Source organism: Malaclemys terrapin, chromosome 8 (assembly GCF_027887155.1).
Source record: "Malaclemys terrapin pileata isolate rMalTer1 chromosome 8, rMalTer1.hap1, whole genome shotgun sequence".
Taxonomy (NCBI): domain Eukaryota; kingdom Metazoa; phylum Chordata; order Testudines; family Emydidae; genus Malaclemys; species Malaclemys terrapin.
Genome location: NC_071512.1, coordinates 1311851 through 1339791, shown reverse-complemented (window position 1 = coordinate 1339791; position 27941 = coordinate 1311851). Strand labels below are relative to the sequence as shown.

Sequence of the window (27941 nt, the reverse complement as noted above, 5' to 3'; positions counted from 1 at the left end):
GGTCTGTTGTGGTCTCAGAGCCGGCGGAGCCAGCAGGGAGCAGGGCAGCATCCCTGAGCGAGCCCCACAGCGCAGGTAGGGGGCACAGTGCAGGGCCACTTGCCACTCATGGCCTGACCATGCTTGAGGTCCTGCCAGCGGCAGGGTCGTGCGCTGGGATGGGGGAGCTGAGACGGCTGGGCCGGGCCTGGTGACACCACATCACAGAGCAGCACCCCGGAAAGCAGGAGTGTGGGGGTCCGTGGGGCCCAGGACACGATTGCTCCCTGCTGTGGATTCTAGGCCCGAGCGACGGGACGCCCACCCTTCCCAGGGGACAGCCTGGCGGGCCCCGCACAGAGAGTCTGGATCTTCAGTGTGATTCTCTCCGCTGTCATCCCACCCCTACCCCCCCCAGCCAGGCCCCGGGAGCCCCTCCTACACCCTCCACGGACAGAACTCTCTGGGGTGGCTGGGCATTTCCTCCCCGTCGTATGCACCCGCCCTGCGCGAGCAGCTGGGGCCGGAGCTCGTCGCCCTGCAGGAGGGGCAGCGGGAGCCTCTGGGCGTGGTGGGGCCGGTGCTTGGACTGACCAAGTGGAGCTGCGGGCTCAGTGCTGGGGGAATCTCCTCTCACCTGCCTCCTCCACGGGCTCACACATCCTAGCCTGGGAGTGAGGGCAGGATCAGGCCCCTGCCTGCTCGCTCTGGGGGACGGGCTCGCTCACCCCAGCGCCGTGAGAGCCGCCTGGGGTCCCAGAGGCGCAGGGTGTGCTGGGCATTGGAGACCCAGCTGCCATGGGGTCCCCCCTGCCCTGCCCTGCCCCCTCCAGGTGCCCATCCCCTGGCCACACTCTGCCCCTGCTGTGGCACCCACCCAGGCGCATGCGGCCCCAGGGCTCTGGCGTGTGAACTGCCCGGGAGGTCTGGCTGGGCAGGGGAGGGGGCAGGAGAGGCTGTTCCGGGGGGGGGCGAGAGACATGCAGCGGAAGGGTGTGAGGAGCAGGGAGCTCTCGCTGAAGACTTCCCACCCCACCCCCCCAATGTGCCAGCAGGTCCCTTTGGCAGGATGGCCTGGTGCCCGCTGCTGCTGCTGCCCGTGCTCTTGGTGGCGGGTAAGGATTTCACTCCCTGGCTGGCGGGAAGGGGGCATGGCACGCATGGGGGGGCGAGGACAGAGTGGGGGGGGTAGGGGGCTGTGATTCCCCTGGGGCTGGGCACTGAGGGTCGGGTTCCCCAGGGCAGGTGCCTGCCCCTGCAGCAGGCGACCTCGGAGACCCGGAGCAGCTGCAGGCACTGGGGACCGAGTGCCCTCCTGTGGGCAGGGGGCCAAGCAGTAACCCCCAAGGACCCAGCCTGCCCACTCCAGATGTCCCTGGAGTCTGGTACCTCCTGGCGTCCCAGCGGCCTGGGGAGCAGCTCAAAGCCAGCTGCTCAGGGAGTGCCATGCCAGGGCTGGACTGGCATCCCCTGGGGCAGGCAGTGCCCTGGCAGCAGGGCAAGGGGGGCTCTGAACAGCTCAGCGCAGGGGCTAACGCTGGGCAAACGTCTCCCTTGCAGTTTCAGGGAACACAGCCCCGAGGTTCAACATCACCATCGCCTATGTGCCCGAGGACCTGGCCGTGGGTGAGTGCGGGGCGGAGATGGCGGGGCCAGGCCGGGGTGATGCAGAGAACCAGTCACAGGGTTCAGGCCAGACAGCACCATCGATGCCTAGGCTGAGTCCTGACAGCCCAGGCCACCACCCCCACCCCGCTCCCTGTACGGCACCCAGTCTTCCGGCTGGGCAGCTGTCCAAGGAGAACCCACCACTGCCCGGGGTTAATCATGCGCAGTGGGGAGAGCTGCCTTGCATCTCATTGGAACAAGTCAGGGGTCCACAGGCTGGCTGCTACGCCCCAGCCTGGGAAGAGCCTCTGGACGACCCCTCTAGTGGGCCAGACCCCCAAGGGGGCTCACGTTTCCTCCAGCATGGGCCCCACGGCCTCACCGCCTCCTCGGACTGAACCTCTGGGCTCCAGCCCCACTGTCTCCCCCCCATGAGCTCTGCCAGCGAGTCCAGCTGAGCCAGACGCCGCCGGGAGAGACGTGTCCCCTCCGCAGGGGGCAATGCCCCTCGCCCAGCGTTCACAGTGACACTCCCCCAGCGTGGGGACTGGGCAGGCAGCGGGCACAGCACAGGGAGTCTTTGGGAAGCCCAGAGAGAGGCAGGTGAGAGCCCAGCCCAGCCTGGCCAGCCTAGAGCCCAGGGAACCCCAGTGTCAGGGGCTGTGTCTCTGTCTGACCTGCTTGGTCAGATCCCAGGTGAGAGCCGAGGCTCCTCCCACAGCCAGCTCTTATCCCCCTCCCCAGCCTTTGTTCTCCAGCTGGGATCTGTGCCCAGCTTCCCTGCTGAGGGGGGACCCAACTCCCTCTGGGGCGCAAGAGGTCAGTGTCCTGGCGATGGGATCTGCCATGGTCGTCTCAGATTCTCCATTGATTCAAGTATCCGAGGGGTAGCCGTGTTAGTCTGAATCTGTAAAAAGCAACAGAGGGTCCTGTGGCACCTTTGAGACTAACAGAAGTATTGGGAGCATAAGCTTTTCGTGGGTAAGAACCTCACTTCTTCAGATGCAAGGTCCATGGCAGGACCAAATACTGTCTAGACCATCCCTGATAGACATTTATCTAACCTACTCTTAAATATCTCCAGAGATGGAGATTCCACAACCTCCCTAGGCAATTTATTCCAGTGTTTAACCACCCTGACAGTTAGGAACTTTTTCCTAATGTCCAACCTAGACCTCCCTTGCTGCAGTTTAAGCCCATTGCTTCTTGTTCTATCCTTAGAGGCTAAGGTGAACAAGTTTTCTCCCTCCTCCTTATGACACCCTTTTAGATACCTGAAAACTGCTATCATGTCCCCTCTCAGTCTTCTCTTTTCCAAACTAAACAAACCCAATTCTTTCAGCCTTCCTTCATAGGTCATGTTCTCAAGACCTTTAATCATTCTTGTTGCTCTTCTCTGGACCCTCTCCAATTTCTCCACATCTTTCTTGAAATGCGGTGCCCAGAACTGGACACAATACTCCAGTTGAGGCCTAACCAGCGCAGAGTAGAGCGGAAGAATGACTTCTCGTGTCTTGCTCACAACACACCTGTTAATACATCCCAGAATCACGTTTGCTTTTTTTGCAACAGCATCACACTGTTGACTCATATTTAGCTTGTGGTCCACTATAACCCCTAGATCCCTTTCTGCCGTACTCCTTCCTAGACAGTCTCTTCCCATTCTGTATGTGTGAAACTGATCTTTCCTTCCTAAGTGGAGCACTTTGCATTTATCTTTGTTAAAGTTCATCCTGTTTACCTCAGACCATTTCTCCAATTTGTCCAGATCATTTTGAATTATGACCCTGTCCTCCAAAGTAGTCGCAATCCCTCCCAGTTTGGTATCATCTGCAAACTTAATAAGCGTACTTTTTATGCCAATATCTAAGTTGTTAATGAAGATATTGAACAGAGCCGGTCCCAAAACAGACCCCTGCGGAACCCCACTCGTTACGCCTTTCCAGCAGGATTGGGAACCATTAATAACAACTCTCTGAGTACGGTTATCCAGCCAGTTATGCACCCACCTTATAGTAGCCCCATCTAAGTTATATTTGCCTAGTTTATTGATAAGAATATCATGCGAGACCGTATCAAATGCCTTACTAAAGTCTAGGTATACCACATCCACAGCTTCACCCTTATCCACAATGCTCGTTATCCTATCAAAGAAAGCTATCAGATTGGTTTGACACGGTTTGTTCTTTACAAATCCATGCTGGCTGTTCCCTATCACCTTACCACCTTCCAAGTGTTTGCAGGTGATTTCCTTAATTACTTGCTCCATTCTCTTCCCTGGCACAGAAGTTAAACTAATTGGTCTGTAGTTTCCTGGGTTGTTTTTATTTCCCTTTTTATAGATGGGCACTATATTTGCCCTTTTCCAGTCTTCTGGAATCTCTCCTGTCTCCCATGATTTTCCAAAGATAATAGCTAGAGGCTCAGATACCTCCTCTATTAGCTCCTTGAGTATTCTAGGATGCATTTCATCAGGCCCTGGTGACTTGCAGGCATCTAACTTTTCTAAGTGTTTTTTAACTTGTTCTTTTTTTATTTTATCTGCTAAACCTACCCCCTTCCCATTAGCATTCACTATGTTAGGCATTCCTTCAGACTTCTCGGTGAAGACCGAAACAAAGAAGTCATTAAGCATCTCTGCCATTTCCAAGTTTCCTGTTACTGTTTCTCCCTCTTCACTGAGCAGTGGGCCTACCCTGTCTTTGGTCTTCCTCTTGCTTCTAATGTATTGATAAAAAGTCTTCTTGTTTCCCTTTATTCCTGTAGCTAGTTTGAGCTCATTTTGTGCCTTTGCCTTTCTAATCTTGCCCCTGCATTCCTGTGTTGTTTGCCTACATTCATCCTTTGTAATCTGTCCTAGTTTCCATTTTTTATATGACTCCTTTTTATTTTTTAGATCGTGCAAGATCTCGTGGTTAAGCCAAGGTGGAGATGGAGTCAGACTCAGCCAGTCTTTTTTCAGTGCCCCACCCTGGCTCAGACAGCGGGCAACATGCCCACCTATGTCTCTTAGCCTCCCTGAGAGCAAACTGTCCCCCCACCCCCCACCCCCGGAGCCGTGCACAATATAGGGGAAACTGAGGCACACACAGGATTCATAAAACATTACAGAAAATTCCCACTTCATCTGGCTTCAGCTTCCTGCCGCTGGATCTCGCCCGGCCTTTCTCCATTCAATCCAAGAGCCCTTTGGGACCTGGGATTTTCTCCCTGGGAAGGGCCTTACAGCCTGCACTGATCTCTCCATCTCTGCTGTGATGAGCTACCTAGGCTGCTGGATGGAGCTGGGGCTGTCCCCAGCAGGGTGGGAGTGTCACGGAGTTTGGGGGAGACAAGGCCCTGCACCCCCAGCTTCCTGCGATTCACCGTGACTCTCAGCCAGGCAGTAGAACAGAAGGTTTATTAGACGACAGGAACACAGTCCAAACCAGAGCTTGTAGGCATAAACAGGACCCCTTAGTCAGGTCCTTCTGGGGGTAGGAGTCTTGGACCCCAGTCTTGGGGCTCCCTCCAATTCCCCAGCCAGCCCAAAACTGAAACTCTCCAGCCCCTCCTCCCCCCTTGTCCCTTTCCCGGGCCAAAAGGTCACCTAATCTCTTTGTTCTCCAACACCTTCAGCTAGCACCTTTGTAGAGGAGGGGCCCAGGCCATTAGTTGCCAAGAGACAGAGTGTCGGCCATTCTCTGTCCAGACAGCATCACATCTGCCCTCTAGGGCTCTGCAACAATCACACCCGCTTCTCCCACCACCTAGATACTTGAGAACTGCATAGGGGAAACTGAGGCACACACACAGTATTCAGAGAAAACATTAAGAACAGTCCCACTTCCTCACAGGGAGCAGCTGGCTGCCTCCTCGGGGGCCCTTGCTGCAGCAGGTGGTCCTCGGACCGGCCCTGTCCCAGCCATGACGTCTCCCCCTCCCCCCGCAGGAGCCTGGGCCTTTCAGCTGACGGCTTTGGACGCCGATGGTGACCCATTATTCTATGGCATGAACGGGCAGGACGCCTACTATTTCTCCGTCAACGCCATGACGGGCGATGTGCTGCTGGCGGCCTCTCTGGACCGTGAGGTAACGGGGCGGCCGGGGGCTGCTGGGCACGGAGATGATAGAGACCAGAGCCAGGGCAGCGGGTGATGCTCCGGGGCCGTCACAGCTGCTCTGACCTTGTGCAGCCCAGATGGCACCAGGCCTGCTCCCTGCAGCCCCTTTCCCGGGCAGTGCCAGGCAGCAGCCATAGGACTCCCACCCCCACAGGGCCTGGCACTCTCGGATCCCACGGGAGAGAGGGCACCCCTGGCAGTGGCACCAGGAGCCTCCCTGGGGAGGGGCAGCTCCCCGGCGGAGCCCCAGGCCACTCCCCCGCCTCTGCCCTCTGAGCAGGGTGCTGGAGGGAGCCCCAGAGCAGCTCCCCCGGGGAGCACTGGGACGGGGGCAGGGGCTGGCAGGGTTTGGGGAGCTGATGCACAGCCCTTCCACAGCAAAGGGAGCAGACGTGAAAGGAGTCCCAGGCTGGGGTCGCTGCGGGCTGCGGATCGGGAGTGAGGGGCGCTGCCGTTCCCTTGTCCCCTACAGGAACACTTCCCCCCACACCTGCGGGGAGGGGACCTCTGGGGAGCGCAGCTCGCTTTGGTCCCAATGAGCTGCCTTGTGTGGCGCTGAAGTGAAATATGGGGCGAGTCAATGGGAACGGGGAAGGGGGGCAGGAGGGAGCTGGGGCATCCCTTGAGCAAAGCTCCCCCCACTTTGTGTTTCCTTCCAGACAAAAGAGAAACTCAGTGTCACCATCACAGTGACAGACAAGATCAACACCGAGGTGAGGGAGCGGGCGGTGCAGGGGCCTTGCCTGGGGGAGCGGGGCAGGGCGGGGGACTGGCAGGGGCCGTGCCTGGGGGAGCGGGGCAGGGCGGGGGACTGGCAGGGGCTGTGTCTGGGGGAGTGGGGCAGGATGGAGGCTGGCAGGGGCCGTGTCTGGGGGAGTGGGGCAGGATGGAGGCTGGCAGGGGCCGTGCCTGGGGGGAGCGGGGCAGGGGCTGTGCCTGGGGGGAGTGGGGCAGGGCGGGGGGCTGGCTGGTCCGTGCCTGGGGGGAGCGGGGCAGGGCGGGGGGCTGGCTGGTCCATGCCTGGGGGAGTGGGGCAGGGTGGGGGCTGGCAGGGGCCGTGCCTGGGGGAGTGGGGCAGGGTGGGGGCTGGCAGGGGCCGTGCCTGGGGGAGTGGGGCAGGGTGGGGGCTGGCAGGGTCCGTGCCTGGGGGAGTGGGGCAGGATGGAGGCTGGCAGGGGCCGTGCCTAGGGGAGTGGGGCAGGGCGGGGGGCTGGCAGGGGCCGTGCCTGGGGGAGTGGGGCAGGGCCGGGGGCTGGCTGGTCCATGCCTGGGGGAGTGGGGCAGGATGGAGGCTGGCAGGGGCCGTGCCTGGGGGAGTGGGGCAGGGCGGGGGGCTGGCTGGTCCATGCCTGGGGGAGTGGGGTAGCAGGTCTGCGTGTGGACGCAGGGGGAGTGGGCAGGTTATGCACCCAGGGGCGGGTGCGTTGTGCTGGCAGTTCTTCGGGGACAGACGTGGCAGCAGCTGGTCTGGCCGGGTCTAGTCCAGCCCTGGCAGAAGCTGGTGACTCCTGGTGTCTGCGGGGGCTGATTGGATCCGGGCTGTGTCTGGAGCCTGAGACGCTGCGCCCTGGTGTGCCCGGAGCAGCGCCCGTCGCGGCTGGGTCGGGGCCCCCAGCCCCTGTCCCTCAGCCGCCTCTGCTCCTGCAGGTCTCCAGGAAGCTGCCCATCATTGTGCAGGATCGGAACGACAACCCCCCCATCTTCCAGAACCAGCCCTACATCATCGACCTCCCGGAGGTACCGAGCCCAGCCAGGCCTTCCCTGACCCTCGCTGTGACCCCGCAGCCTCCCTACACAGCCCGGGGCCCGCACCTGGGCTCCACTCCCCCGCTGGCCAGGGCAGCCTCCCATGGGGCAGCGCGGCAGAGCCTGGCCCTGCTTTTCCTCAGCCACCGGCCTCCCGTGGGACAGAGCCGCAGCGCTCAGAGCCAGCCGTCCCCCCCGTGAAGCCCCCCCCCCCCAGGAGCTGGCCCCGCCCTGAGGAGCTGCCCCCCCCAGGAACTGCCCCCCCCGAGGAGCCGTCCCCTGTCCTGAGGAGCCAGCCCGCATCCCGAGGAGCCAGCCCGCACCCCAAGGAGCCAGCTCCCACCCCGAAGAACCGCCCCCCACCGAGAAGCAGGTCCCCACCCTGAGGAGCCGACACACCCGGCACTGGCTGCCCCCCTCGCCTCTGCAGGGTGCTGGGCGGGTCCCAGCAGCAGCCTGGCCTGGCGATGGAGCAGCGCATGCTGGCAGGGGCCTGCGGGCGCGCTGGGCTGGCGACCTCGGGGTGAAGTGAGGGCAGTGATTGGGCAACAAAATGGCAAATGAAATTTAACGTGGATAAATGTAAAGTAATGCACATTGGAAAAAATAACCCCAACTATACATACAATATGATGGGGGCTAATTTAGCTACAACAAATCAGGAAAGATCTTGGAGTCATCGTGGATAGTTCTCTGAAGATGTCTACTCAGTGTGCAGAGGTGGTCAAAAAAGCAAACAGGATGTTAGGAATCATTAAAAAGGGGATAGAGAATAGGACAGAGAATATATTATTGCCCTTATATAAATCGATGGTACGCCCTCATCTCGAATACTGCGTACAGATGTGGTCTCCTCATCTCAAAAAAGATATACTGGCACTAGAAAAGGTTCAGAAAAGGGCAACTAAAATGATTAGGGGTTTGGAGAGGGTCCCATATGAGGAGAGATTAAAGAGGCAAGGACTCTTCAGCTTGGAAAAGAGGAGACTAAGGGGGGATATGATAGAGGTATATAAAATCATGACTGATGTGGAGAAAGTAGATAAGGAAAAGTTATTTACTTATTCCCATAATACAAGAACTAGGGGTCACCAAATGAAATGAATGGGCAGCAGGTTTAAAACAAATACAAGGAAGTTCTTCTTCACACAGCGCACAGTCAACTTGTGGAACTCCTTGCCTGAGGAGGTTGTGAAGGCTAGGACTATAACAGAGTTTAAAAGAGAACTGGATAAATTCATGGTGGTTAAGTCCATTAATGGCTATTAGCCATGATGGGTAAGGAATGGTGTCCCTAGCCTCTGTCTGTCAGAGGGTGGAGATGGATGGCAGGAGAGAGATCACTTGATCGTTGCCTGTTAGATTCACTCCCTCTGGGGCACCTGGCATTGGTCACTGTCGGTAGACAGGATACTGGGCTAGATGGACCTTTGGTCTGACCCAGTACGGCCGTTCTTATGTTCAGTGGGGCCCTCAGTGCGTTGGCATCAGGCCGGACACCTTGGCCGGGCCAGGGCTGACCCGGGACCAGCAGGCCTGCCAGCGCGTGCCAAGTGGGGGGCTCCCGAGCCAGGCCGCGGGGGCTGTCACTGACCCCCATCCCCAGGTTGGGCACATGCTGATTGGCAGGGGCATTCGGCAGCTCCAGGCAGCCCCTGTGGGGAAACGCCAGGGCTGTGGCACGCGGGGCGACGGGTCCCCTGTGTCTTGGGTTCCCCCAGACGTGGCAGCTCCAGGCACAACATCCTGATCCCTTGGGTGGTGCATCCAGCCCCGTGAGATGCCCCCCGAGCTGCTGCTGCGAGTGACCCCGCTCTGTCCGTGGGGCGTGCCCAGGGCTGCGCCAACTTCCTGGCTGCCAGGTGCTGCCCCGGACCTACAGGCACCTCCCAGGCCAGTCCTACCTGACCCCTGTGTTTCAGACCTGGCCGATAGGCAGCGCCATCTACAGAGTGCTGGCCACGGACGCCGACTCGGGCAACGACGGCAGAGTGCGGTATGAGATCGTGTCGGTGAGTGCCGGGGATGCCTCTGCGGGGCCGGGGCAGGGGAGATGGTTCGGCAGGGCCCAGCGCGGGGCCGGGGCAGGGGAGATGGTTCGGCTGGGCCCGGCACGGGGCCGGGTCGGGGGAGGTGGTTTGGCTGGGCCCGGAGTGGGGCCGGGGAGGGGGAGATGGTTCGGCTGGGCCCGGCACGGGGCCGGGTCGGGGGAGGTGGTTTGGCTGGGCCCAGGGCGGGTGGGGGGTTTTGCGGCCGGGGGCCAATGCGGCTGGTGGCTGATAACAGGCTGGGGGCGGGTGTCCAAGGTTCCTCAGCGTCCCCAGGCCCCCCTGAGCCACACGCCTGGGGGGGCCAGCCTCAGGAGCTGTATGGGGGGTCCCTCTGCGAGCTGGAACGTGACCCACTCCCAAGTAGAGGGCAATGGCGGCGCCCCACTCCTCCAGCCCCAGGCACGTCAGTGGGGCGAGAGGGGGCAGGGACAGGACCCTGCTTGGGGTGCCCAGCGTGGGGTGGGTCTCGGGGAGCCTGGCAGTGGGGGGAACAAGGCGCTGCCCAGCGGATGTGACAACCAGCCTCGCTCTCGCCACCCGGCTCGCCCCGTCCTCGGGCAGCCCCCAGCGCGGGCGTCTGCCCCGGTCCCGCCAGGGCCAGGCAGCCCAGACCAGCCGGGCGCTGCCAACTCCGCTGGCAGCCGCTAGAGAGCAGCATTGGGCCACGCTGGCCTCAACCACGTGCTGGGGGCAGCTCTGAGACGAGGCGGTGGAGGGGCAGGTGGCCCATGGGGGGCCGAGAGCTGGGGCATGTGGAGGCCGGGGGATGGGGGGCAGCAGGCTGGCGGGAGATTCGGAGGCGCGAAGGGAGTTCTTGGAGCTGTGCTGCAGCAGGCACTGGGGGCAGGGCTGTGGGGGGCTGTGGCTGGAGGGGTGCGTGGGGCTGTGGTGGGGGGGCTGTGGCTGGAGGGGGTGCGGGGGGGCTGTGGTGGGGGGGCTGTAGCTGGAGGGGCGCGGGGGGCTGTGGCTGGAGGGGGCTCGGGGGGCTGTGGCTGGAAGGGGTGCAGGGGGGCTGTGGTGGGGGGCTGTGGCTGGAGGGGGTGGTGGGGGGCTGTGGCTGGAGGGGGTGCAGGGGGCCGTGGTGGGGGGGCTGTGGCTGGAGAGGATGGGGGGTCTGTGGTTGGAGGGGGTGCGGGGGGCTGTGTCAGGAGAGGATGGGGGGGCTGCAGCTGGAGGGGGCGCGGGGTGGGCTGTTGTGGGGAGGCTGTGGCTGGAAAGGTTGCGGGGGGCTGTGTCTGGAAAGTATTGGGGGGGCTACAGCTGGAGGGGGCACAGGGGGCTGTGGCTGGAGAGGATGAGGGGGGCTGTGGCTGAAGGGGATGCAGGGGGCCTGTGGCTGGAGGGGGTGCAAGGGGGCTGTGGTGGGGGGGCTGCGGCTGGAGGGGGCGCGGGGGGCTGTGACTGGAGAGGATCGGGGGGGCTGTGGCTGGAGGGGGTGCAGGGGGGGCTGTGGTGGGGGGGCTGTGGCTGGAGGGGGCACAGGGGGCTGTGGCTGGAGAGGATGGGGGGCTGTGGCTAGAAGGGGTGCGGGGGGCTGTGGTGGGGGGGCTGCGGCTGGAGGGGGCACGGGGGGCTGTGGCTGGAGAGGATGGGGGGGCTGCATCTGGAGGGGGCGCGGGGGGCTGTGGCTGGAGGAGGTGCGGGGGGGGGTTGGGGGGGGCTGTGGCTGGAGGAGGTGTGGGGGGCTGTGGTGGGGGGGCTGCGGCTGGAGGGGGTGCAGGGCAGGACTCCCATGGAGGAACTGTGCAGGGCCCTGGAAAGCCCAGGAGTCTGGGGGACATGTGGCTTAGCTCTGCCCCAGCCCTGCCTCGCCCGGGGGCATGCAGCTGGCACTCACTGCCTGTCAGGGGCTGTTGGCGGAGCTTGGGGGACAGCCGGGGAGCTGCTGGGAACGGCACGGGGTGCAGGAGGCTCTGGCTGGCTGCGGCAGGGCGTGGGCTTTCTGTGGATAGGGAGCGATTCCCCTCCTTTTGAGGGTCCCCTGTCTCCATCTCTCCCTCGGTGAGTCCCACGGCGCTCTGGGGGGTGGGGTGGGGATGGGTCTGCATCCCGGGCTCACACACAGCCACCCTCCTCCTCCCCCTCCCGCAGGTGACCCCCGACGCCGCCAAGAATCACCAGCTGTTCTACATCCTGCAGAATGGGACAGTCGGGCTGAATGGCTCCCTGAGCTACAACAACCAGAGCACCTACTACCAGCTCCAGCTCAAGGCCACGGTGGGCCAGCCCCGGGGGGTCTGCGGGAGGGGCTGGAGGGAATAGGGGTGGGGGCGCTTGGTAGCAGGGAGTACAGGGGGCTGTGGGCGCTGAGATTTCACGGGGTCTCTACTCCCCAGGACGGCAGGGCAGCCCATGGGGGGGTGGCTGGAGGGAATAGGGGTGGGGGCGCAGGGTGGCAGGAGGATGGGGGGCTGCAGGAGGGCTGGAGGGAATAGGGGTGCGGGCACAGGATGGCAGGGAGTACGGGGGGGCTGCGGGTGCTGGGATCTCACGGGGTCTCTGCTCCCCAGGATGGCGTGGGCTGCCAGGAGAACTGCACCTACCTGAGCTCCGTCGCCTACCTGTCTGTGAACGTGGTGGATAAGCCCGACCTGGCCCCACAGTTCCTGAACGAGCCCTACGTGGGGTCGGTGCCCGAGAACTGCCCCCTGGTAAAAGGCGCCTGCCGCCTGCTCTGCCCCAGTGCCCTCCCCTCTGGCCAGAGCCTGGCGCTCATGACATCACCGCCTGTTGCCATGGAGCAGAGCGATGTCAGGGAGTCCCCGGCCTGGAACGGGCTGCACTCCCAGAGCCCCCCTTGGGCTGCCTTAGGCAGGCGGGGCCCATGGAGACTACAACTCCCAGCATGCCTTGGGCCTGAACATGCTGTGGGGAGCCAGGGGGGCGCGAAGGGGGGAAGCGGCCTGGGGTCTCACGCTGGCCCCCTTGGGGGTGCTCCCCTGAACGGGTCCCGTGCTGAGCAGGGACACCCTGAAACCCCCATTTGATTCCCTGGGGCCCAGGGAAGGAGAGGCTGAGCCCCCCTCTGCCAGAAGTGGGGGTCCGGACCTGCCCCTGCTGTGGGGAGGGAGTGAGCTGGGCAGAGGGGGGTAGCAAAGCCGTCATGGGGTGTACAGCAAGCCCCATCCTCACCAGGCTCCTCGTTCCAGGGGACCCCAGTGCTGACCGTGTGGGCCATAGACAGAGACAAGGGCGTGAACTATGCCCTCAACTACAGCCTCCTAAGTGAGTGACGCTGAGGGGCGGGGGGACGGACAGGCGGGGGGCTCCCTTCGGCTCCCTCTCCGAGGGCGCTCATGCCAACATGTGTGGGAATTTGGGGTGCATGGGGGCAGGTTGTGGGGCTGGGGCAGTCACTCCGAGGGGCTGAATTTGGGGGGACAGGTTGGGGGGCTGGGGCAGTCACTCCGAGGGGCTGAGTTTGGGGTGAGGGCAGGATGGGGGGCTGGGGTAGTCACTCCGAGGGGCTGAGTTTGGGGGGACAGGTTGGGGGGCTGGGGTAGTCACTCCGAGGGGCTGAGTTTGGGGGGACAGGTTGGGGGGCTGGGGTAGTCACTCCGAGGGGCTGAGTTTGGGGGGACAGGTTGGGGGGCTGGGGCAGTCACTCCGAGGGGCTGAGTTTGGGGGACAGGTTGGGGGGCTGGGGTAGTCACTCTGAGGGGCTGAGTTTGGGGGGACAGGTTGGGGGGCTGGGGCAGTCACTCCGAGGGGCTGAGTTTGGGGTGAGGGCAGGTTGGGGGGCTGGGGCATGAGCAGAGGCCCAGCCCTGTGCAGCAGCGAGGGGCCACGTCCCCTCTCCGTGCCAGGGGTTGGGTAGCTCCTGAGCGGTGGGAGAGCCACCATGCGGGGCTGCTGGGGAGCACAGGGCGCCGTTAGCCGGGGAGCCTACCCCAGCTGCACTCACAGAAATCACGGACCCAAGGGTGCTGAGGGGCCGGGGCGGAAGGTGCTGAGACCCTCATGGCCTCAGTGGGCGCCATCCCCCAGGGGAAGGTCCCTGAGTGCAGGGGCCGTGTCTGGCAAGTGGCTCTGGCCAGTCCCGGCTGGCGACGCCCCCCCAGGGCCCCATTCCCCAGCCCGCATGGCCAGTGGGCACCCAGCCCTCAGCTCTCCTCCACCCTCATGCCCAGATGCCAGCGTGCCGTTTGCTATCGACCTCGCCACGGGCACCATCACGGTGCGCAGCGCCCTGGACAGAGAGCAGCTGTCCAGCGAGGAGGTGCTGCTAGAGGTGCTGGTGAGTAGGATGCAGCCGTGAGAGCCCTGCCACCCCCCCCCGACCCCGCTCCTCCCCTCTCCCCGGTGCCCCTGGCCCCCCTCCTGACCCATCCCCCTCCGGTACCCCTGTGTCCCAGCCTGACCCGTCCCGCCCAGTGCCCGTGGCCCCCGACCTGACCCATCCCATCCTCCCTTCCCCTGACCCCTCACCCCACTGCTGCCCCTGCCTGACCTGGCCCGTCCTCTCCACCCCAGGCGCAGGAGGAGAATCTGGATATCTACGGGCAGGTGGCTCAGGCCAGCACCACGGTGACCGTCCAGGTGACCGATGTCAACGACAACACACCCCAGTTCTACGACTGCGAGCTCCCCGCCTGCGACTTCGCTGCCACCCCCCAGAGCCGCTTCGGGGGCTCCCTCGAGGAGCATTCCTCTGCCGGGGTGCCTGTGCGTGACCTCCACATTGTGGCCCACGACCCTGACAAGGTGGGAGCTGCTGGGCTGCCCCCTGCCCCTGGGCATCCACCACCCTGAGGGGTGGGATCGAGGGACATCGGCCAGGCTGGGAGAGCAGGGGCTGGGGGTCAGGACCGGGGGGGGGTTGGCAGGGCTGGGGTAGCGGGGGCTGGGGGTCAGGATCGGGGGGGGTTGGCAGGGCTGGGGTAGCGGGGGCTGGGGGTCAGGATCGGGGGTTGGCAGGGCTGGGGGAGCGGGGACTGGGGGTCAGGATCGGGGGGATCGGCAGGGCTGGGGGTTAGGATCGGGGGGGATCGGCAGGGCTGGGGGAGCAGGGGTCACAGGTCAGGATTGGGACCAGTGCCCAACCCAGTTGCTCCCCTGTGGGGTGTGGCCGGGGTGGAGCAGGCCCCCAGCAGCCGGGTTTCTCCCCCTCCTCTCTCCCGGGCAGGGCTCCAATGGCGCCTTTGAGCTGCAGCTGCAGGGCCCAGACGCCGCCTCCTTCTCCGTCTCGCCCACGAGGATCACGGGCACGGGGGCGGTGCAGGTCCTGGTGAAGCACTCCAGCACCGTGGATTACGAGCGGGTTCCTGTGATGACAGTGGAGGTGAGAGCCCCGGAGGGTGCAGGGGGACAGGCCCCAGAGCCAGGCTGGGCCAGCTGCCGGTCCCGGGGGGCAGGCCGTCTCCTGCGTGCCTACGCTGAGGGCTGCAGGGGGGCTGCATCCCGTTGGGCTGGGCAGGCGGGGAGGTGCCGCTCCCCCTGGCCTTGGGGCTGCCCGCCGATCCTCCTTTGTGCCTGGCCGCATTTGGCCTAGCCCAGAGCCCAGAGCCCCGGGGGCCGGGACCTGCGTCGCTGCAGTGGGGGAACCATCCCTGTCCTTGGGGGCGGGCACCCAGCGTGGGCAGGGCAGCTCCAGCCTCATTCCCCTGAACTCAGCCACAGGCAGCCCCAAGGAGGATGGGGGGATGGGGCAGACGCGGTCCCTTCCACTGAGTATGGGGGTGCTCGGCAGGTTTGGGGGGACGCAGTCCACAGGCGCCAACTTTTTTTGGTGCCAGTGGGTGCTCGTGCCTACCCCCGCCCCACCCCGACTCCACCCCACCCCAAAGTCCCTCCCCCAACTCTGCCCCTCCCTGCCCCTATTGGACCCCTCCCCAAATCCCCACCCTGGCCCTGCCTCCTCCCCCAAGCGCGCCACGTTTCCCCTCCTCCCCCTGGGGGCGCAAGCGCTGGGAGGCAGGGGGGAGACGCAGGACCCAGCGGCACGCTCAGGGGAGGAGGCGGAGGTGAGTTGAGGCTGGGGGGGGGCCGGGAGCTGCCGGTGGGTGCAGAGCCCTGGAGCATCCACCATGACGTGGTCCCTTCCCCAGGGGAGGGGGCTCAGTGGGTTTGGGGGTGATGTGGTCCCTTCCCCATGCTGCAGATCGTTGCCAACGACACCAGGAACCCCGGGAACTGCTGCTCCATCGCCACAGTGACCATCCAGCTGCTTGACATCAACGACCACAGCCCGGAGTTCAAGCAGAGCACGTACTGGCTGCAGGTGCCGGAGAACAGCCCAGCGGGCACCGTCATCTCCACCATCACGGTGAGGGAGCCCACGGGGGCAGTGGTGCTCTGGGGCACCCGCGGGGGGTGGGGTTGTGGCAGGCACTGGGGGCCCTGGCTGGGGCCCAGCCCCCCCGAAGGCCTCCCAGGGGCTGGGCCCCACTGCTGCTGTGACCAACGGGGCCCTTCTGGCTTTTTCAGGCCACTGACCCGGACAGCGGTGGCTTTGGCAGGATCACCTACAGGCTGCTGCCCGAGAGCATGTACGTACCCTGCCGCGCCCCTCACTGCCGCGGGGAGGTCCTGGTTGGGCTCCGGAGGGGCTGGTGGGACTGTGCCTGGTGCCTGCCTCCAGCCCGGCATGCCGGGACCGGACGGGTCCATAGGCACCAACTTTTTCGGTGCCGGTGGGTGCCCGGGCCCCGACTCCACCCCATCCCCGTCCCGTCCCCATTCCAACCCCATCCCCCAAGTCCACGCCCTAACTCCGCCCCCTTCCTTCTCCTATTGGATCCCTTCCCCAAATCCCCGCCCCGGCCCCGCCTCTTCCCCCAGCACGCAGTGTTCCCCCTCCTCCCCTCTCCCTCCCTGCCCCGCGAACCAGCTGTTCTCTCCCGCAGGCACCGCCCCTGCAGTTCCCATTGGCTGCGGAGCCGGTGCTCGGGGCAGGGGCAGCGTGCGGAGCCCTATGGCCCCCCCGCCTAGGAGTCGGACCTGCTGGCCACTTCCGGGATGCAGCACGGAGCCAGGACACGTAGGGACTAGCCTGCCTTAGCCCCGCAGTGCTGCTGACTGGACTTTTAACGGCCCAGACGGCGGTGCTGACCGGAGCCGCCAGGGTCCTTTTTCGAGCAGCTGTTCTGGTCGAAAACCGGACACCTGGTCACTCTATGTCCCACAGGCTGCACATCTTTGCGGTGAACGCCAGCAGCGGGGAGGTGCTGGTGCGAAACGGCAGCTTTCTGGACCGTGAGACCCGCACGCCCTATTACGTCACCCTGCAGGCCGTGGACGGGGGGAACATGACTGGCTCCACCTTCCTCGAGATCACCCTGCAGGATGCCAACGACAACGCCCCAGTCATCAGCGGCTCCTACAACATCTTCATCAACGAGGAGCAGGAGAACATCAGCGTCCAGATCCAGGTGGGGCTGAGCCCTGGGGGCCGATGCCCTTGCCCCACTTCTCCAGAGGACTAGCCGGCCCTTGGCACCTTCCAGCCGGCCCCTTTGGCTGCCCCCTGGGGCCGTCTAATGAGGCTCCTTTAACGGGGGCGCTGGGGCTTTCCTGGGGCTGTGGGGAGCCCGCTGGAGGCCAAGGGTGTGGGTTCCCTGGCTCTGTAACGGCGCCAGGGCTGGATGGGCGGGATGGTGACCGGTTCCCAGGCATGAGGCACCGTGCACTGCTGGGCTTGTGGGATGGGCGGGGGAGCTCTGTGATGGGGGTCCCTGAGTCCGGCCCTGAGCCCTCCGGCGGCCTCGTTTCCAGGCCTTTGACAGCGACGAGCCCGGCACCAACAACAGCCGCCTGCGGTTCCAGCTGGAGCCCGGGGCCTTCAGCGCCAACTTCACCATCGACCCCACCACGGGGGTGCTGCGCAGCGTGGGAGCGCTGGACCGCGAGGCCCTGGAGCCGGCGCTGAAGGGGAAGGTGGTGGTGACCGTGCGGGTGCACGACCTGGGCGTGCCACAGCTCAGCTCCCTCGTCAACGTCACCATCACTGTGGAGGTAACTGGGCTCCTGGCCGTGCGGGGGGGGATGGGGGCATGGGGCTAGGTGGGGGGCCACGCTGGGGGGGCGGGGCTCTCGGCTGGAGTGGGCGGGCCAGACTGGGGTGGGCGGGGCTCCTGGCTGTGCTGGGGTGGGTGGCAGGCTGGGGGGGCGGGGCTCCTGGCTGTGCTGGGGGGGTGGCAGGATGGGGGGCGGGGCTCCTGGCTGTGCTGGGGGGGGCCAGGCTGGGGGGGCCGGGGCTCCCGGCTGAAGTGGGGGGCCAGACTGGGGAGGACGGGGCTCCTAGCTGTGCTGGGGGCGTGGCAGGCTGGGGGGCAGGGCTCCTGGCTGTGAGGGGGGGGCGGCAGGCCGGGGGGGGGCAGGGCTCCTGACTGTGCTGGGGGGTGGCAGGCTGGGGGGCAGGGCTCCTGGCTGTGCTGGGGGGGGCAGCAGGCTGGGGGGGGCTCCTGGCCGTGCTGGGGCGGGGTGCGGAGGGCTCCTGTCCTGAATCTTTCTCCTGGGGAAGGGGAGCTGTGAGAATATTCCTGGGGCCCACGCTGGGAGGAGTGCGGGCACACGTCTGCCCCTCGCCCAGCTGGGCACCGTGCAGGGCCCAGACGAGTGGCCTGGGTTTCTCTCCACAGGACGTGAACGACAATGCGCCCGTGTTCCTCAACGAGCCCTACGCGTTCTCTGTGCGGGAGGGCCTGGCAGGTACGAGGGCCGCCTGGCCGGGTGCGCACTTGTGGGGCACATTGAATACCAGCAACAGGCCAACGGGGTCTGGGCAGGGCTGACTGAGTGGGGAGGCAGGGGGCACTGTCAGTCCAGTGGTGGGGTGGGGAGAGGTGGGGGGCAGGCAGGGGGCAGTGTGGAGCACGGGCAGGACAGCGGCAGGGCAGGGGTGGGCAGGGGGCACCAGGGGGCACGGGCAGTCCAGCGGCAGGGCAGGGGCGGGCAGGGACAGCGTGGATGTGGGCAGTCCAGCAGCAGGGCAGGGGCAGCGTGGATGTGGTCAGTCCGGCGGCAGGGCAGGGGCAGCGTGGATGTGGTCAGTCCGGCGGCAGGGCAGGGGCAGCTTGGGTGTGGTCAGTCCGGCGGCAGGGCAGGGGCAGCGTGGATGTGGTCAGTCCGGCGGCAGGGCAGGGGCAGCTTGGGTGTGGTCAGTCCGGCGGCAGGGCAGGGGCAGCGTGGATGTGGTCAGTCCGGCGGCAGGGCAGGGGCAGCTTGGGTGTGGTCAGTCCGTCGGCACGGAAGGGGCAGCGTGGGTGTGGTCAGTCTGGCGGCAGGGCAGGGGCAGCGTGGGTGTGGTCAGTCTGGCGGCAGGGCAGGGGCAGCGTGGGTGTGGTCAGTCCGGCGGCAGGGCAGGGGCAGTGTGGGTGTGGTCAGTCCGGCGGCAGGGCAGGGGCAGTGTGGATGTGATCAGTCTGGCGGCAGGGCAGTGGCGCCGCTCACCGGTTTCCCCGTCCCCAGGTGCCTTCGTGGGCAGCGTGGAGGCGGAGGACGCGGACCAGACCGAGGTCCATCACCGAATCTCCTTCCAGTTGGTCAGCAGCAGCGGCTCCAGCAACTTCCTGCTGCGCTCCATCCGCCTGGGCCCTGGGCACTACCAGGGCAACCTGTCCCTGGACCCCGACGTGGCGCTGGACTACGACCGGCTCAGTCCGGCACGCTTCACCCTGACGGTGCAGGCAGAGAACACGGGCACCGGCGACGCCCTCAACGCGGTGCCCTGTACGGTGCAGGTGCAGGTGCTGGACGTGAACGACGAGCCGCCCACCCTGGTGCCGGCCTCGCCGCAGGACGTGAGCGTGGCCGAGGACGCCAAGCCAGGGCTGCTCACTACCCTGCAGGCCTCCGACCTGGACACCAACCACTCGCTGCACTTCCAGGAGCTGGGCCTGGCCTGCTACAAGGGCGCGGGGACCGCAGGCCACGTGTGCCAGGACTGGTTCTACCTGGAGCCCAACGGCTCCGTCTTCCTCAACAGCTCGCAGCTCGACTACGAGGCCTGCGACCGGGTGACCATCGCCCTGCGTGTGGAGGACACACACACCGAGGAGGGCAACCCCTACAGCAACAACGGTGGGGCTGGCCCCACAACCTCGTCTCCCACTGCCCCCCACGTGACGCTGGCTGTTCCAGCCTCGCCCAGCGGGGGGCGCTGTGGGGAGCGGGGTGCTGGCTGAGGGGGGTGTTCCGGATACTCTGTCCCTGGCCTCGCCCAGCAGGGGGCGCTGTGGGGAGCGGGGTGCTGGCTGAGGGGGTGATCCCAGATACTCTGTCCCAGCCTCGCCCAGCAGGGGGCGCCGTGGGGAGCGGGGTGCTGGCTGAGGGGGTGACCCTGGATACTCTGTCCCAGCCTCGCCCAGCAGGGGGCACCGTGGGGAGCGGGGTGCTGGCTGAGGGGGTGTTCCGGATACGCTGTCCCGGCCTCGCCCAGCAGGGGGTGCTGTGGGGTGCGGGGTGCTGGCTGAGGGGGGTGTTCCGGATACTCTGTCCCAGTCTTGCCCAGCAGGGGGCGCTGTGGGGAGCGGGGTGCTGGCTGAGGGGGTGACCCCGGATACTCTGTCCCAGCCTCGCCCAGCAGGGGGCGCCGTGGGGAGCGGGGTGCTGGCTGAGGGGGGTGTTCCGGATACTCTGTCCCGGCCTCGCCCAGCAGGGGGTGCTGTGGGGTGCGGGGTGCTGGCTGAGGGGGGTGTTCCGGATACGCTGTCCCGGTCTCGCCCAGCAGGGGGCGCCGTGGGGAGCGGGGTGCTGGCTGAGGGGGGTGTTCCGGATACGCTGTCCCAGTCTTGCCCAGCAGGGGGCGCTGTGGGGCACGGGGTGCTGGCTGAGGGGGGTGTTCCAGATACTCTGTCCCAGTCTTGCCCAGCAGGGGGCGCTGTGGGGAGCGGGGTGCTGGCTGAGGGGGTGACCCCGGATACGCTGTCCCAGCCTCGCCCAGTGGGGGCGCCGTGGGGAGCGGGGTGCTGGCTGTGGGGGTGACCCCGGATACTCTGTCCCTGGCCTCGCCCAGCAGGGGGCGCTGTGGGGAGCGGGGTGCTGGCTGAGGGGGTGTTCCCGGGTACTCTGGCCTAGCCTCGCCCAGCAGGGGGCGCCGTGGGGAGCGGGGTGCTGGCTGAGGGGGTGATCCCAGATACTGTGTCCCAGCCTCGCCCAGCAGGGGGCGCCGTGGGGAGCGGGGCGCTGGCTGTGGGGGTGACCCCGGATACTCTGTCCCAGTCTTGCCCAGCAGGGGGCGCTGTGGGGCACGGGGTGCTGGCTGAGGGGGGTGTTCCAGATACTCTGTCCCAGTCTTGCCCAGCAGGGGGCGCTGTGGGGAGCGGGGTGCTGGCTGAGGGGGTGACCCCGGATACTCTGTCCCGGCCTCGCCCAGCAGGGGGCGCCGTGGGGAGCGGGGTGGGAGCCCTGGCTCTGGGGGTGATCCGTGCTGCCCTGGCCCCAGCAGCAGGGATCGGTGCACATGGACGGAGGCAGGTTTTGAAGGTCCTGTGGGGCGGGGCTGGGGCGCCGCAGAGACCCCTGATCTGTGACGGGGGCTCTCGCTTCCATGTCCTTCGCAGCAACGCTGAGGGTCCTGATCAGTGACGTGAACGACAACAGCCCGGAGTTCCTGCGCATCAACGACACCTTCGGTGAGAGCGCGGGCTGGGGGGCTCTGCGTGGGGGCGAGGCCGGGGCCCTGCGCCCAGCCAGCCAGCGGGGCCTGTCCTGAGCGCTGGCAGGCCCCTGAGCCTTGGGTGTGGAGCAGGACTCGGGTGGTGCCCTGGTGCCACTGGGCAGCTGTCGGTGCCCGTCACTTACAGCCCCTGGATGCGAGTGGTGGCACGGGAGCCCCGTGAGCTCGGCAGGTGCCCGATTTTGCCCAGTGGGCTCCAGCAGAGGGTGGCTGCAGCTGCCGTGTGCCGTTGTGAGCTGAGCCGAGCGCTGGCCGCGACTGAGCCGTCTCCCTGTCTCCTTCGCAGTTGTGGTCCCTGAGGTCTCCCCCGTGGACCTGCCGGTGGCTGTGGTCAAGGTGAGGAGGCTGCGGGTCCGGGGCAGCTGCCCTTGGGGGGCTTGCGGGGGGGCAGCCCGGAGCAGGGGGCTGTGCCGGTGGGGCCATGACATGCCCGGTCTCCTGTCACAGGCCAGGGACGCCGACTCGAGGCCACACGGAGCCATCACCTTCAGCATCTCCAAAGTCCTGTTCCTCCAGGACAACGGGCCCTCCCACACTCTCACCAGTGTCTTCAAGGTGGCGACGGCGGCTGAGGGGGACCTCTACGTCGGCAGCATCCAGTAACGCCGGGGCAGGGAGAGAGCTGGGCCTGGGGGGGCAGCGGGGCAGGGAGAGAGCTGGGCCTGGGGGGCAGCAGGGCAGGGAGAGAGCTGGGCCTGGGGGGGCAGCAGGGCAGGGAGAGAGCTGGGCCTGGGGGGCAGCAGGGCAGGGGTAGCTGGGCCTGGGGGCAGTGGGGCAGGGACAGAGCTGGGTTGGGTGGGCAGTGGGGCAGTGGTAGCTGGGTTTGGTGGGGAGCGTCTGATCACCCTGCTGTCCTGACAGAGTTGCAAGCAACCTGGATGGGTCGGTAAAGGGCCGGTACCAGGTGACGGTGGAGGCCAAAGACAGCGGGACGCCGTCGCTCAACTCCTCAGCCGTGCTGGACGTGAGTACGCTCCCGGCCCTCTCTGCGGCCAGCGCTGGGCACAGCACCGTGCCCACACCTGGCCTGGCTCACCCACCAGCTCTCCCTCCCCCCACTGCAGATCTTCACCGTGGACCAGAGCTACCGGGTCAGGCTGGTGTTCTCGACCTCCGTGAACGAAGTGCAGGAGAACTCGGACAGGATCAAAGCGTGAGGGGTCCCTGGGCGCAGACGGGGCAGGGTGTCACAGTCACCTGGCCGGCCATGTGCACTCGCGCGTGTGCAGATGACACGGCGGTGTGCACCCCTAAGGGGACCGGTGGTGTCCAGGACCATGTGGCAGGCTCAGTGCCCACCTCCCCTCGCTATTCCAGTCCCACCTTCCCATCAGCCCTGCAGCTCCCCGCCCCCTTGCTGCATGGGCCACGGGCTGCACCGGCAGGGCCCTGAATGCCCAAGCCGCCTGGTGCTGCTGGCCGGTGGGGAAGGCCCCCGGGATACCATATGCCCAGGTGTGCTCCCGCTCGGGACCAGCTTTGACCCGTGACGTTGAAAGGGAGAACCGGATGCCCCCACCTGGCTCTGGCAAGTGACACGTCTCTATCCACCCCCGGGCCTGCGAGTGGAGGGCTGAGGCAGCTAGACTGGGGCTCCCTGGGGCTGATGGCGTGGGGCACGGCCCATGTACCAGCCTCCTCCCTGTTTGCTCCAGGGCTCTGACGGTGGCGACCAGGACGACGGTGTATGTGGCAGTGATCCAGTCCGCGGCGGATGCGCAGTCCAGATTGTCCAGGTGCCCAAGGCGTGGGAAGGGGGCAGGGCACAGGCCGGGTGGAGGTGGCCAAGGCCGTGGGGCTGGGGCAGATCCTGGGGGAGGGGTGGGGTGGCGCAGGCTGGAGAGAGGGAGGTTGGTGGGGGTAGCTCTGGCAGAGGATGACGACAAGGCAGGCGAAGGCCAGGTGCTTGGCGGCTGCTGGCCCTGGGCCCTGGGTCTGCAGTTGGGACGTGCGGGGAGCTGGGACAGGGGCTAAAGCAGGGGCCAGGGGCCACGGTTGTGGGATGGCACCGCAGGGTTGTGACAGGGCCGGACTCTGGGGCTGCCATCGACGCGTTCTCGGCTCACATGATGGCCTCTTGCGTCCTGCAGGGCCCAGGAGAAGTCTGTGATGGAGGCGTACTTCGTGTACAGCAACGGGACAGCCCTGGGGGTGAACGAGCTTAGCATGTGAGTGAGGTTAGCTGGCAGGGGGGCGGGCAGAGGGCTGTCTGTGTGGGGGGTGTGCTGTGGGCAGGGGGCGGGCAGAGGGCTGTCTGTGTGGGGGGGGTGCTGTGGGCAGGGGATGGGCAGAGGGCTGTGGGGGGGGTGTGCTGTGGGCAGGGGGCGGGCAGAGGGCTGTCTGTAGGGGGGTGTGCTGTGGGCAGGGGGCGGGCAGAGGGCTGTGTGGGGGGTGTGCTGTGGGCAGGGGGCGGGCAGAGCGCTGTCTGTGTGTGGGGTGTGCTGTGGGCGGGGTGTGGGCAGAGGGCTGTCTGTGTGTGGGGTGTGCTGTGGGCAGGGGATGGGCAGAGCGCTGTCTGTGTGGGGGGTGTGCTGTGGGCAGGGGGCGGGCAGAGGGCTGTCTGTAGGGGGGTGTGCTGTGGGCAGCGGGCGGGCAGAGGGCTGTGTGTGTGGGGTGTGCTGTGGGCGGGGTGTGTGTGCAGAGGGCTGTCTGGGGGGGCGCTATGGGCAGGGGTCTGGGGGGCACCGTGGGTGGGATGCCCGCGAAGGGCCGTCTGGGGCAGCACGAGTGGGGTTCATATCTGGGTTTGTGTCCTCAACAGACTGGTCCAGAGCAACTCGCAGGCGCTGAGCGAGCTGATCCAGTTGGGACTCACCATTATTGTGAGTATGGCGGAGCCACCTTGGCTGGGGGGGCCGCGGGAGCCGCCTTGGCTGGGGGGGCCGCGGGAGCCAGCCGGGCTGGGGACGTGCTGCCTCCTCCCGGAGGAAGGGCCAGGCTGGGCAGGGCGTGTGGGAACCTGCCCCGTTAGGGCCACGGCCGCTCGCCTGAAAGCAGCACGTCGCGTCAGCCGCCTCCTCGCTGGGTTTGGAGGGGGCACCGGGGCTGGGTACCTAGGGGAGGCTGGCGCTCCCAGGACCGGGGGCACTGCGGGGAGGGTCCCAGGGGAAGGCTGAGGGCAGGGGAGCAGCGAGAGCTTTGCTGCCTGAACCCCCAGAGAGCCGGAGCAGACGGCCCGAGGGGGCTGATGGCAGGGGAGGCTGCGTGTTGGGGGGGACCGGGGGACCGGGGACGAGGGATGCTCCCCCGGGGAGGACGAGCTCCCAGCACAGAGGTGGGGGTCTGGCCGGAGGAGAGGGGGTGCACTGTACTGGAAGGGCTGGGATGGCTGACCTGGCAGTGGTGTAGGCTAGGGCTGGGGTGGAGGACGCCGGCGCGTGGTGCACACCATGTTGATGGGGTAAGGGCAGTGCCCCGGGGTGAGGAAGGGGCTGGTATGGGCTATTTGCACTGGGGGGTTGCAATTAACTGGCCCCAGGGAGGGTATCGCCGAGTCTGTGAAGCTGGCATGGGTTCCTGGGGTGCTGAAGGAGGCGGGTGGAGGTGGACACGCTGAGGGCACTCCGGGCAGGACTGCCCTGTGACAGAAGGGTGGGTCCCTCTAACACAGCGACCCCCCAGCCCCTCGGCAGTGACCAGGCTGCTGGCTGGAGAGGGGCTGGCCCCCGCTCTGGGGGTGGGGGGTGGCACAGCCTGTGCAGCGGTGGGATCCTGGTGCGGGGGGTGACGTGTCTCTATGCCCAGGGCCCCGGGACAGTGGTGGAGCCCAATAAGGAGAACGAGCTGGTTGGCATCATCGCAGGGCTGGCTGGGGGCCTGGTACTGCTGCTCCTCGTCATGACGCTGGCCTTGCTGGCCACCAGCCGGAGGTAGGAGACCCTCCCACCCCCTCGGCCCCTCGGCCCCCGGCCCTGCCTGTCCCGCCCCATATCTCCTGCTGCTCCTGCCTGTGCATGTCCCCTGCCAGTCCTGTGCCCTCCTGTACCATTGCAGGTGCCAGCCTGTCCCCATTTCCTGCACCAGCCAGCACTGCCCTCTGCTCCACGCCCCGTCACTCACCCCTGCCCACTGTTTGCTTTTGCAGCTACAGGAGGAAGCTGAAGGCCATGAAAGCGCTGAAGGTGGCGTCCACGCTGACAGCCAACGTGGCACAGCAGGGGCCGACCATCCCCGGGACAAACAAATACAACGCTGAGGGGTGAGCATGGCCGGCAGGAGGGGGGCTGCGTGCGCCCCCAGACCTGCCTGGGCACCCATCCCTGGGAGCAGGGGCTGCGGCCTGGCCAGGGGAGCTCCAGGAGGGTGGAGGCAGGGCTGTGACATGCCCCAGCACTGGTCACTGGGAAGCAGAGAGGGGGTGGCAGTGCCATGGGGTATGTTTGTGGTGGACGTTCCTGGGCCCAGAGCCGCTCCCACCCCACGTGCTGCGCCCGACTGGGCACCGAGGGCCACGTGCCCAAAGAGCAAAGGCCCCTTGGGTGGCCCAACAGCATGTGAATGGCCTCTGGCCGCGTGTGCCCCGCCAGTGCCCCGGCTGCACACCGCTCCACTTTGCTGTGTGCGGTGTCTGCCTTGGGGTGCGTCAGGGTGGGGGCTGGGCTGCTGCGTTGCAGTGGTGCTGGGGCTGCTGCACGGTTGTTGCGGTGTAGCTGGGCACGGATGTTTCTGTGTTGTGCTGCCTGTGGTTGTGTCGTGGTTGTGGTGAGTGTGGCTGTGCTGTTGTGTTGTGCTGGCTGTGGTTGTGTTGTGGTTGTAGGGGCTGTTGTTGTGTTGTGCTGCCTTTAGTTGTGTCGTGGTTGTGGTGAGTGGCTGTGCTGTTGTGTTGTGCTGTCTGTGGTTGTGTTGTGGTTGTAGTGGTTGTGCTGTTGTTGTGTTGTGCTGCCTGTGGTTGTAGTGGTTGTGCTGTTGTTATGTTGTGCTGGCTGTGGTTGTGGTTGTAGTGGCTGTGCTGTTGTTGTGTTGCTCACCCCTGGTTGTTCTCTCCCCAGGGCTAACCCCGTGCTCAATCTCATGTTGGACGCCCCTGCGGACCTGGGCTTTGACGAGGACTCCAACTCCGATGCCGCCAGGTGGGACGGGAACGTGTCCTTGGGGGGCTGGGCTGTAGTGCCCTGGCCCCCATAGGGACCAGCCCAGGGAGCCCGCCCTGTGCCCTTGGTGTCCCCTCAGCCCCGCGGGTGGGCGCTCTGACCAGACGGGCACTGCCCAGCCCGACAACACCCTGGCTAATCTGTGCTGCTCCCTCTCCCGCAGCCTGAACTCGCTGGACGAAAACATCGTGGAGAACCTGGCGGAGGGCAGCCCTGGTGCCCCGGAGCTGCAGGTGAGTGAGCATCCCCCACGCCCACCTCTACGGTGGTGGGCATGGCCTGCGCAGCCGCACGCTCTGCCCGTGGGATGCCCGCTCTGGCCATGAACTAGCTCTGCCTCCACCACGCTCTGTGCCAGCCTGTGGGCAATGGCCGTGGCAGCTCCCTGGCTTTGGAGCCCATGTCGTGTCCTCGCCTGGCAGTGCCATCGCCCTTCACTGCAAGTGCGCCTGGCACATCTGGGGGTGGAGGCTGAGGGGGAGGTGGGGATGGGAGCCCAGGACTGGGGGCGGCTGGCACCATGGGGGGGTAATTAACGGTCCCAGCAGCTGTCAGACACTGGGCTGCTTGTGGAGCCAGGACCCCAGCTGACTAGGGAGGGCAGCCAGGCTGGGGGGAGGGGCGGGGCACCCCTGGGGGCTGGCACTTCCGTGCGCTCACAGCCTGGCTCCCCATGGTTCAGCCGCGGAGGACGCCATAGCTGTGGGTCCAGCTTGTGGCTGGCATGGGGCAGTTCTGCTGGGTGCACTTCGGCCACACGACTCTGTCACTCTCCCTCCGCAGCTGGGCTGGGCGGGGGGTCCGGCACAGCTGGGCGGCTGTGAGGAGCCCCTGACGGCCGCCCTGCAGGGCCACCGCACGACTCCGGCTAGCGAGCCGGCTCGGCGACCGGGAGACCCCAACAAGGCAACCTTCACCTTCAGCAACCCCTGCCTGGACACCACGGACCTGTGAGAGCCCTCGGCTGGCTCTGGGGAGGAGCAGCCACAGCGCAGCGGGACTCGTGTGGCAGCTCCCCATGGAGCGCTGGAGCTACCTGCTGGCTCTGTAATGGTCCCGTCCCCGCCAATAAACCTGCCCAGCCTGGGGCTGGCAGTCCCCCTTCCCGTGTGTGTGGGGGCCTCGCCCAGCGCCCCAGGACTGTCTGGGCCCCGTGCCCGCGTGGCTGGCAGCTCTTAGCAGGGCCGTGAGGAGCGGGACTTTGGGAAGCAAGGCAGGGGGCTGGGCCCTGGGGAGCGGGGTAGGTCCAGCGTGGGCAGTGGTGGCATTGGGGTATGTGTAGCTGCCTCTCCCTACTAGAGACAGTGCCTGGGGGTCAGCATGGGGCACGGGAGGACAAGGCACAGGCCAGGAACTGGAGCCTGCTGGGCCCTGGCTTGGGGCATGGGATTGCTGCCCTAATCCCCCCCACGCACACTGCAGGGGAGAGGCACACAGGGGTGCCCACTGGGGCTGGGCAAGGCAGGGCTCATGGGGTGTGCAGTGGGGTGAGGGCACACACTAGGGCTGGGCATGCAGGGGGCTCTGGGCACTTTGCAAAGCCGGCTAAAAGACTTTCCAGAGTCCAAAGGCGCCGAGCAGTGTCAGCCAAATGGGCCGTGCCCCAGGGAGGCGGGAAGTGTTTCTCCCAGGGGCCGCTGGGGATGAGGCAACCCCAAGCCAAGCGCCGCTGCAGCATGATGGCCCCCTGGAGCAGCGCCCGACGCCCCCCAGGCCCAGGAAAGACGGTGCTTCCCCCCCGGGGGGG

The 27941-nt window shown here is 66.0% G+C and overlaps 1 protein-coding gene across 1 annotated transcript; it reads left to right on the top strand.

Moving 5' to 3' along the window:
* Position 1: 1 nt before the first annotated feature.
* On the top strand, positions 2–27298 carry CDHR2 (cadherin related family member 2). Its single transcript, XM_054038426.1, has 32 exons — positions 2–75; positions 1035–1094; positions 1540–1605; positions 5519–5658; positions 6350–6403; positions 7338–7427; positions 9359–9448; positions 11579–11704; positions 11998–12138; positions 12637–12712; positions 13618–13724; positions 13961–14191; positions 14613–14768; positions 15588–15752; positions 15914–15975; positions 16614–16857; positions 17201–17440; positions 18067–18136; positions 18896–19507; positions 20989–21060; positions 21391–21440; positions 21552–21703; positions 21966–22068; positions 22169–22257; positions 22760–22840; positions 23195–23272; positions 23866–23926; positions 24849–24973; positions 25189–25302; positions 26093–26173; positions 26358–26427; positions 26978–27298. The coding sequence occupies exons 2-32, from the start codon at positions 1049–1051 to the stop codon at positions 27146–27148; spliced, it is 3963 nt and encodes a 1320-aa protein (XP_053894401.1). The 5' UTR covers positions 2–75; positions 1035–1048; the 3' UTR covers positions 27149–27298.
* Positions 27299–27941: the final 643 nt, after the last annotated feature.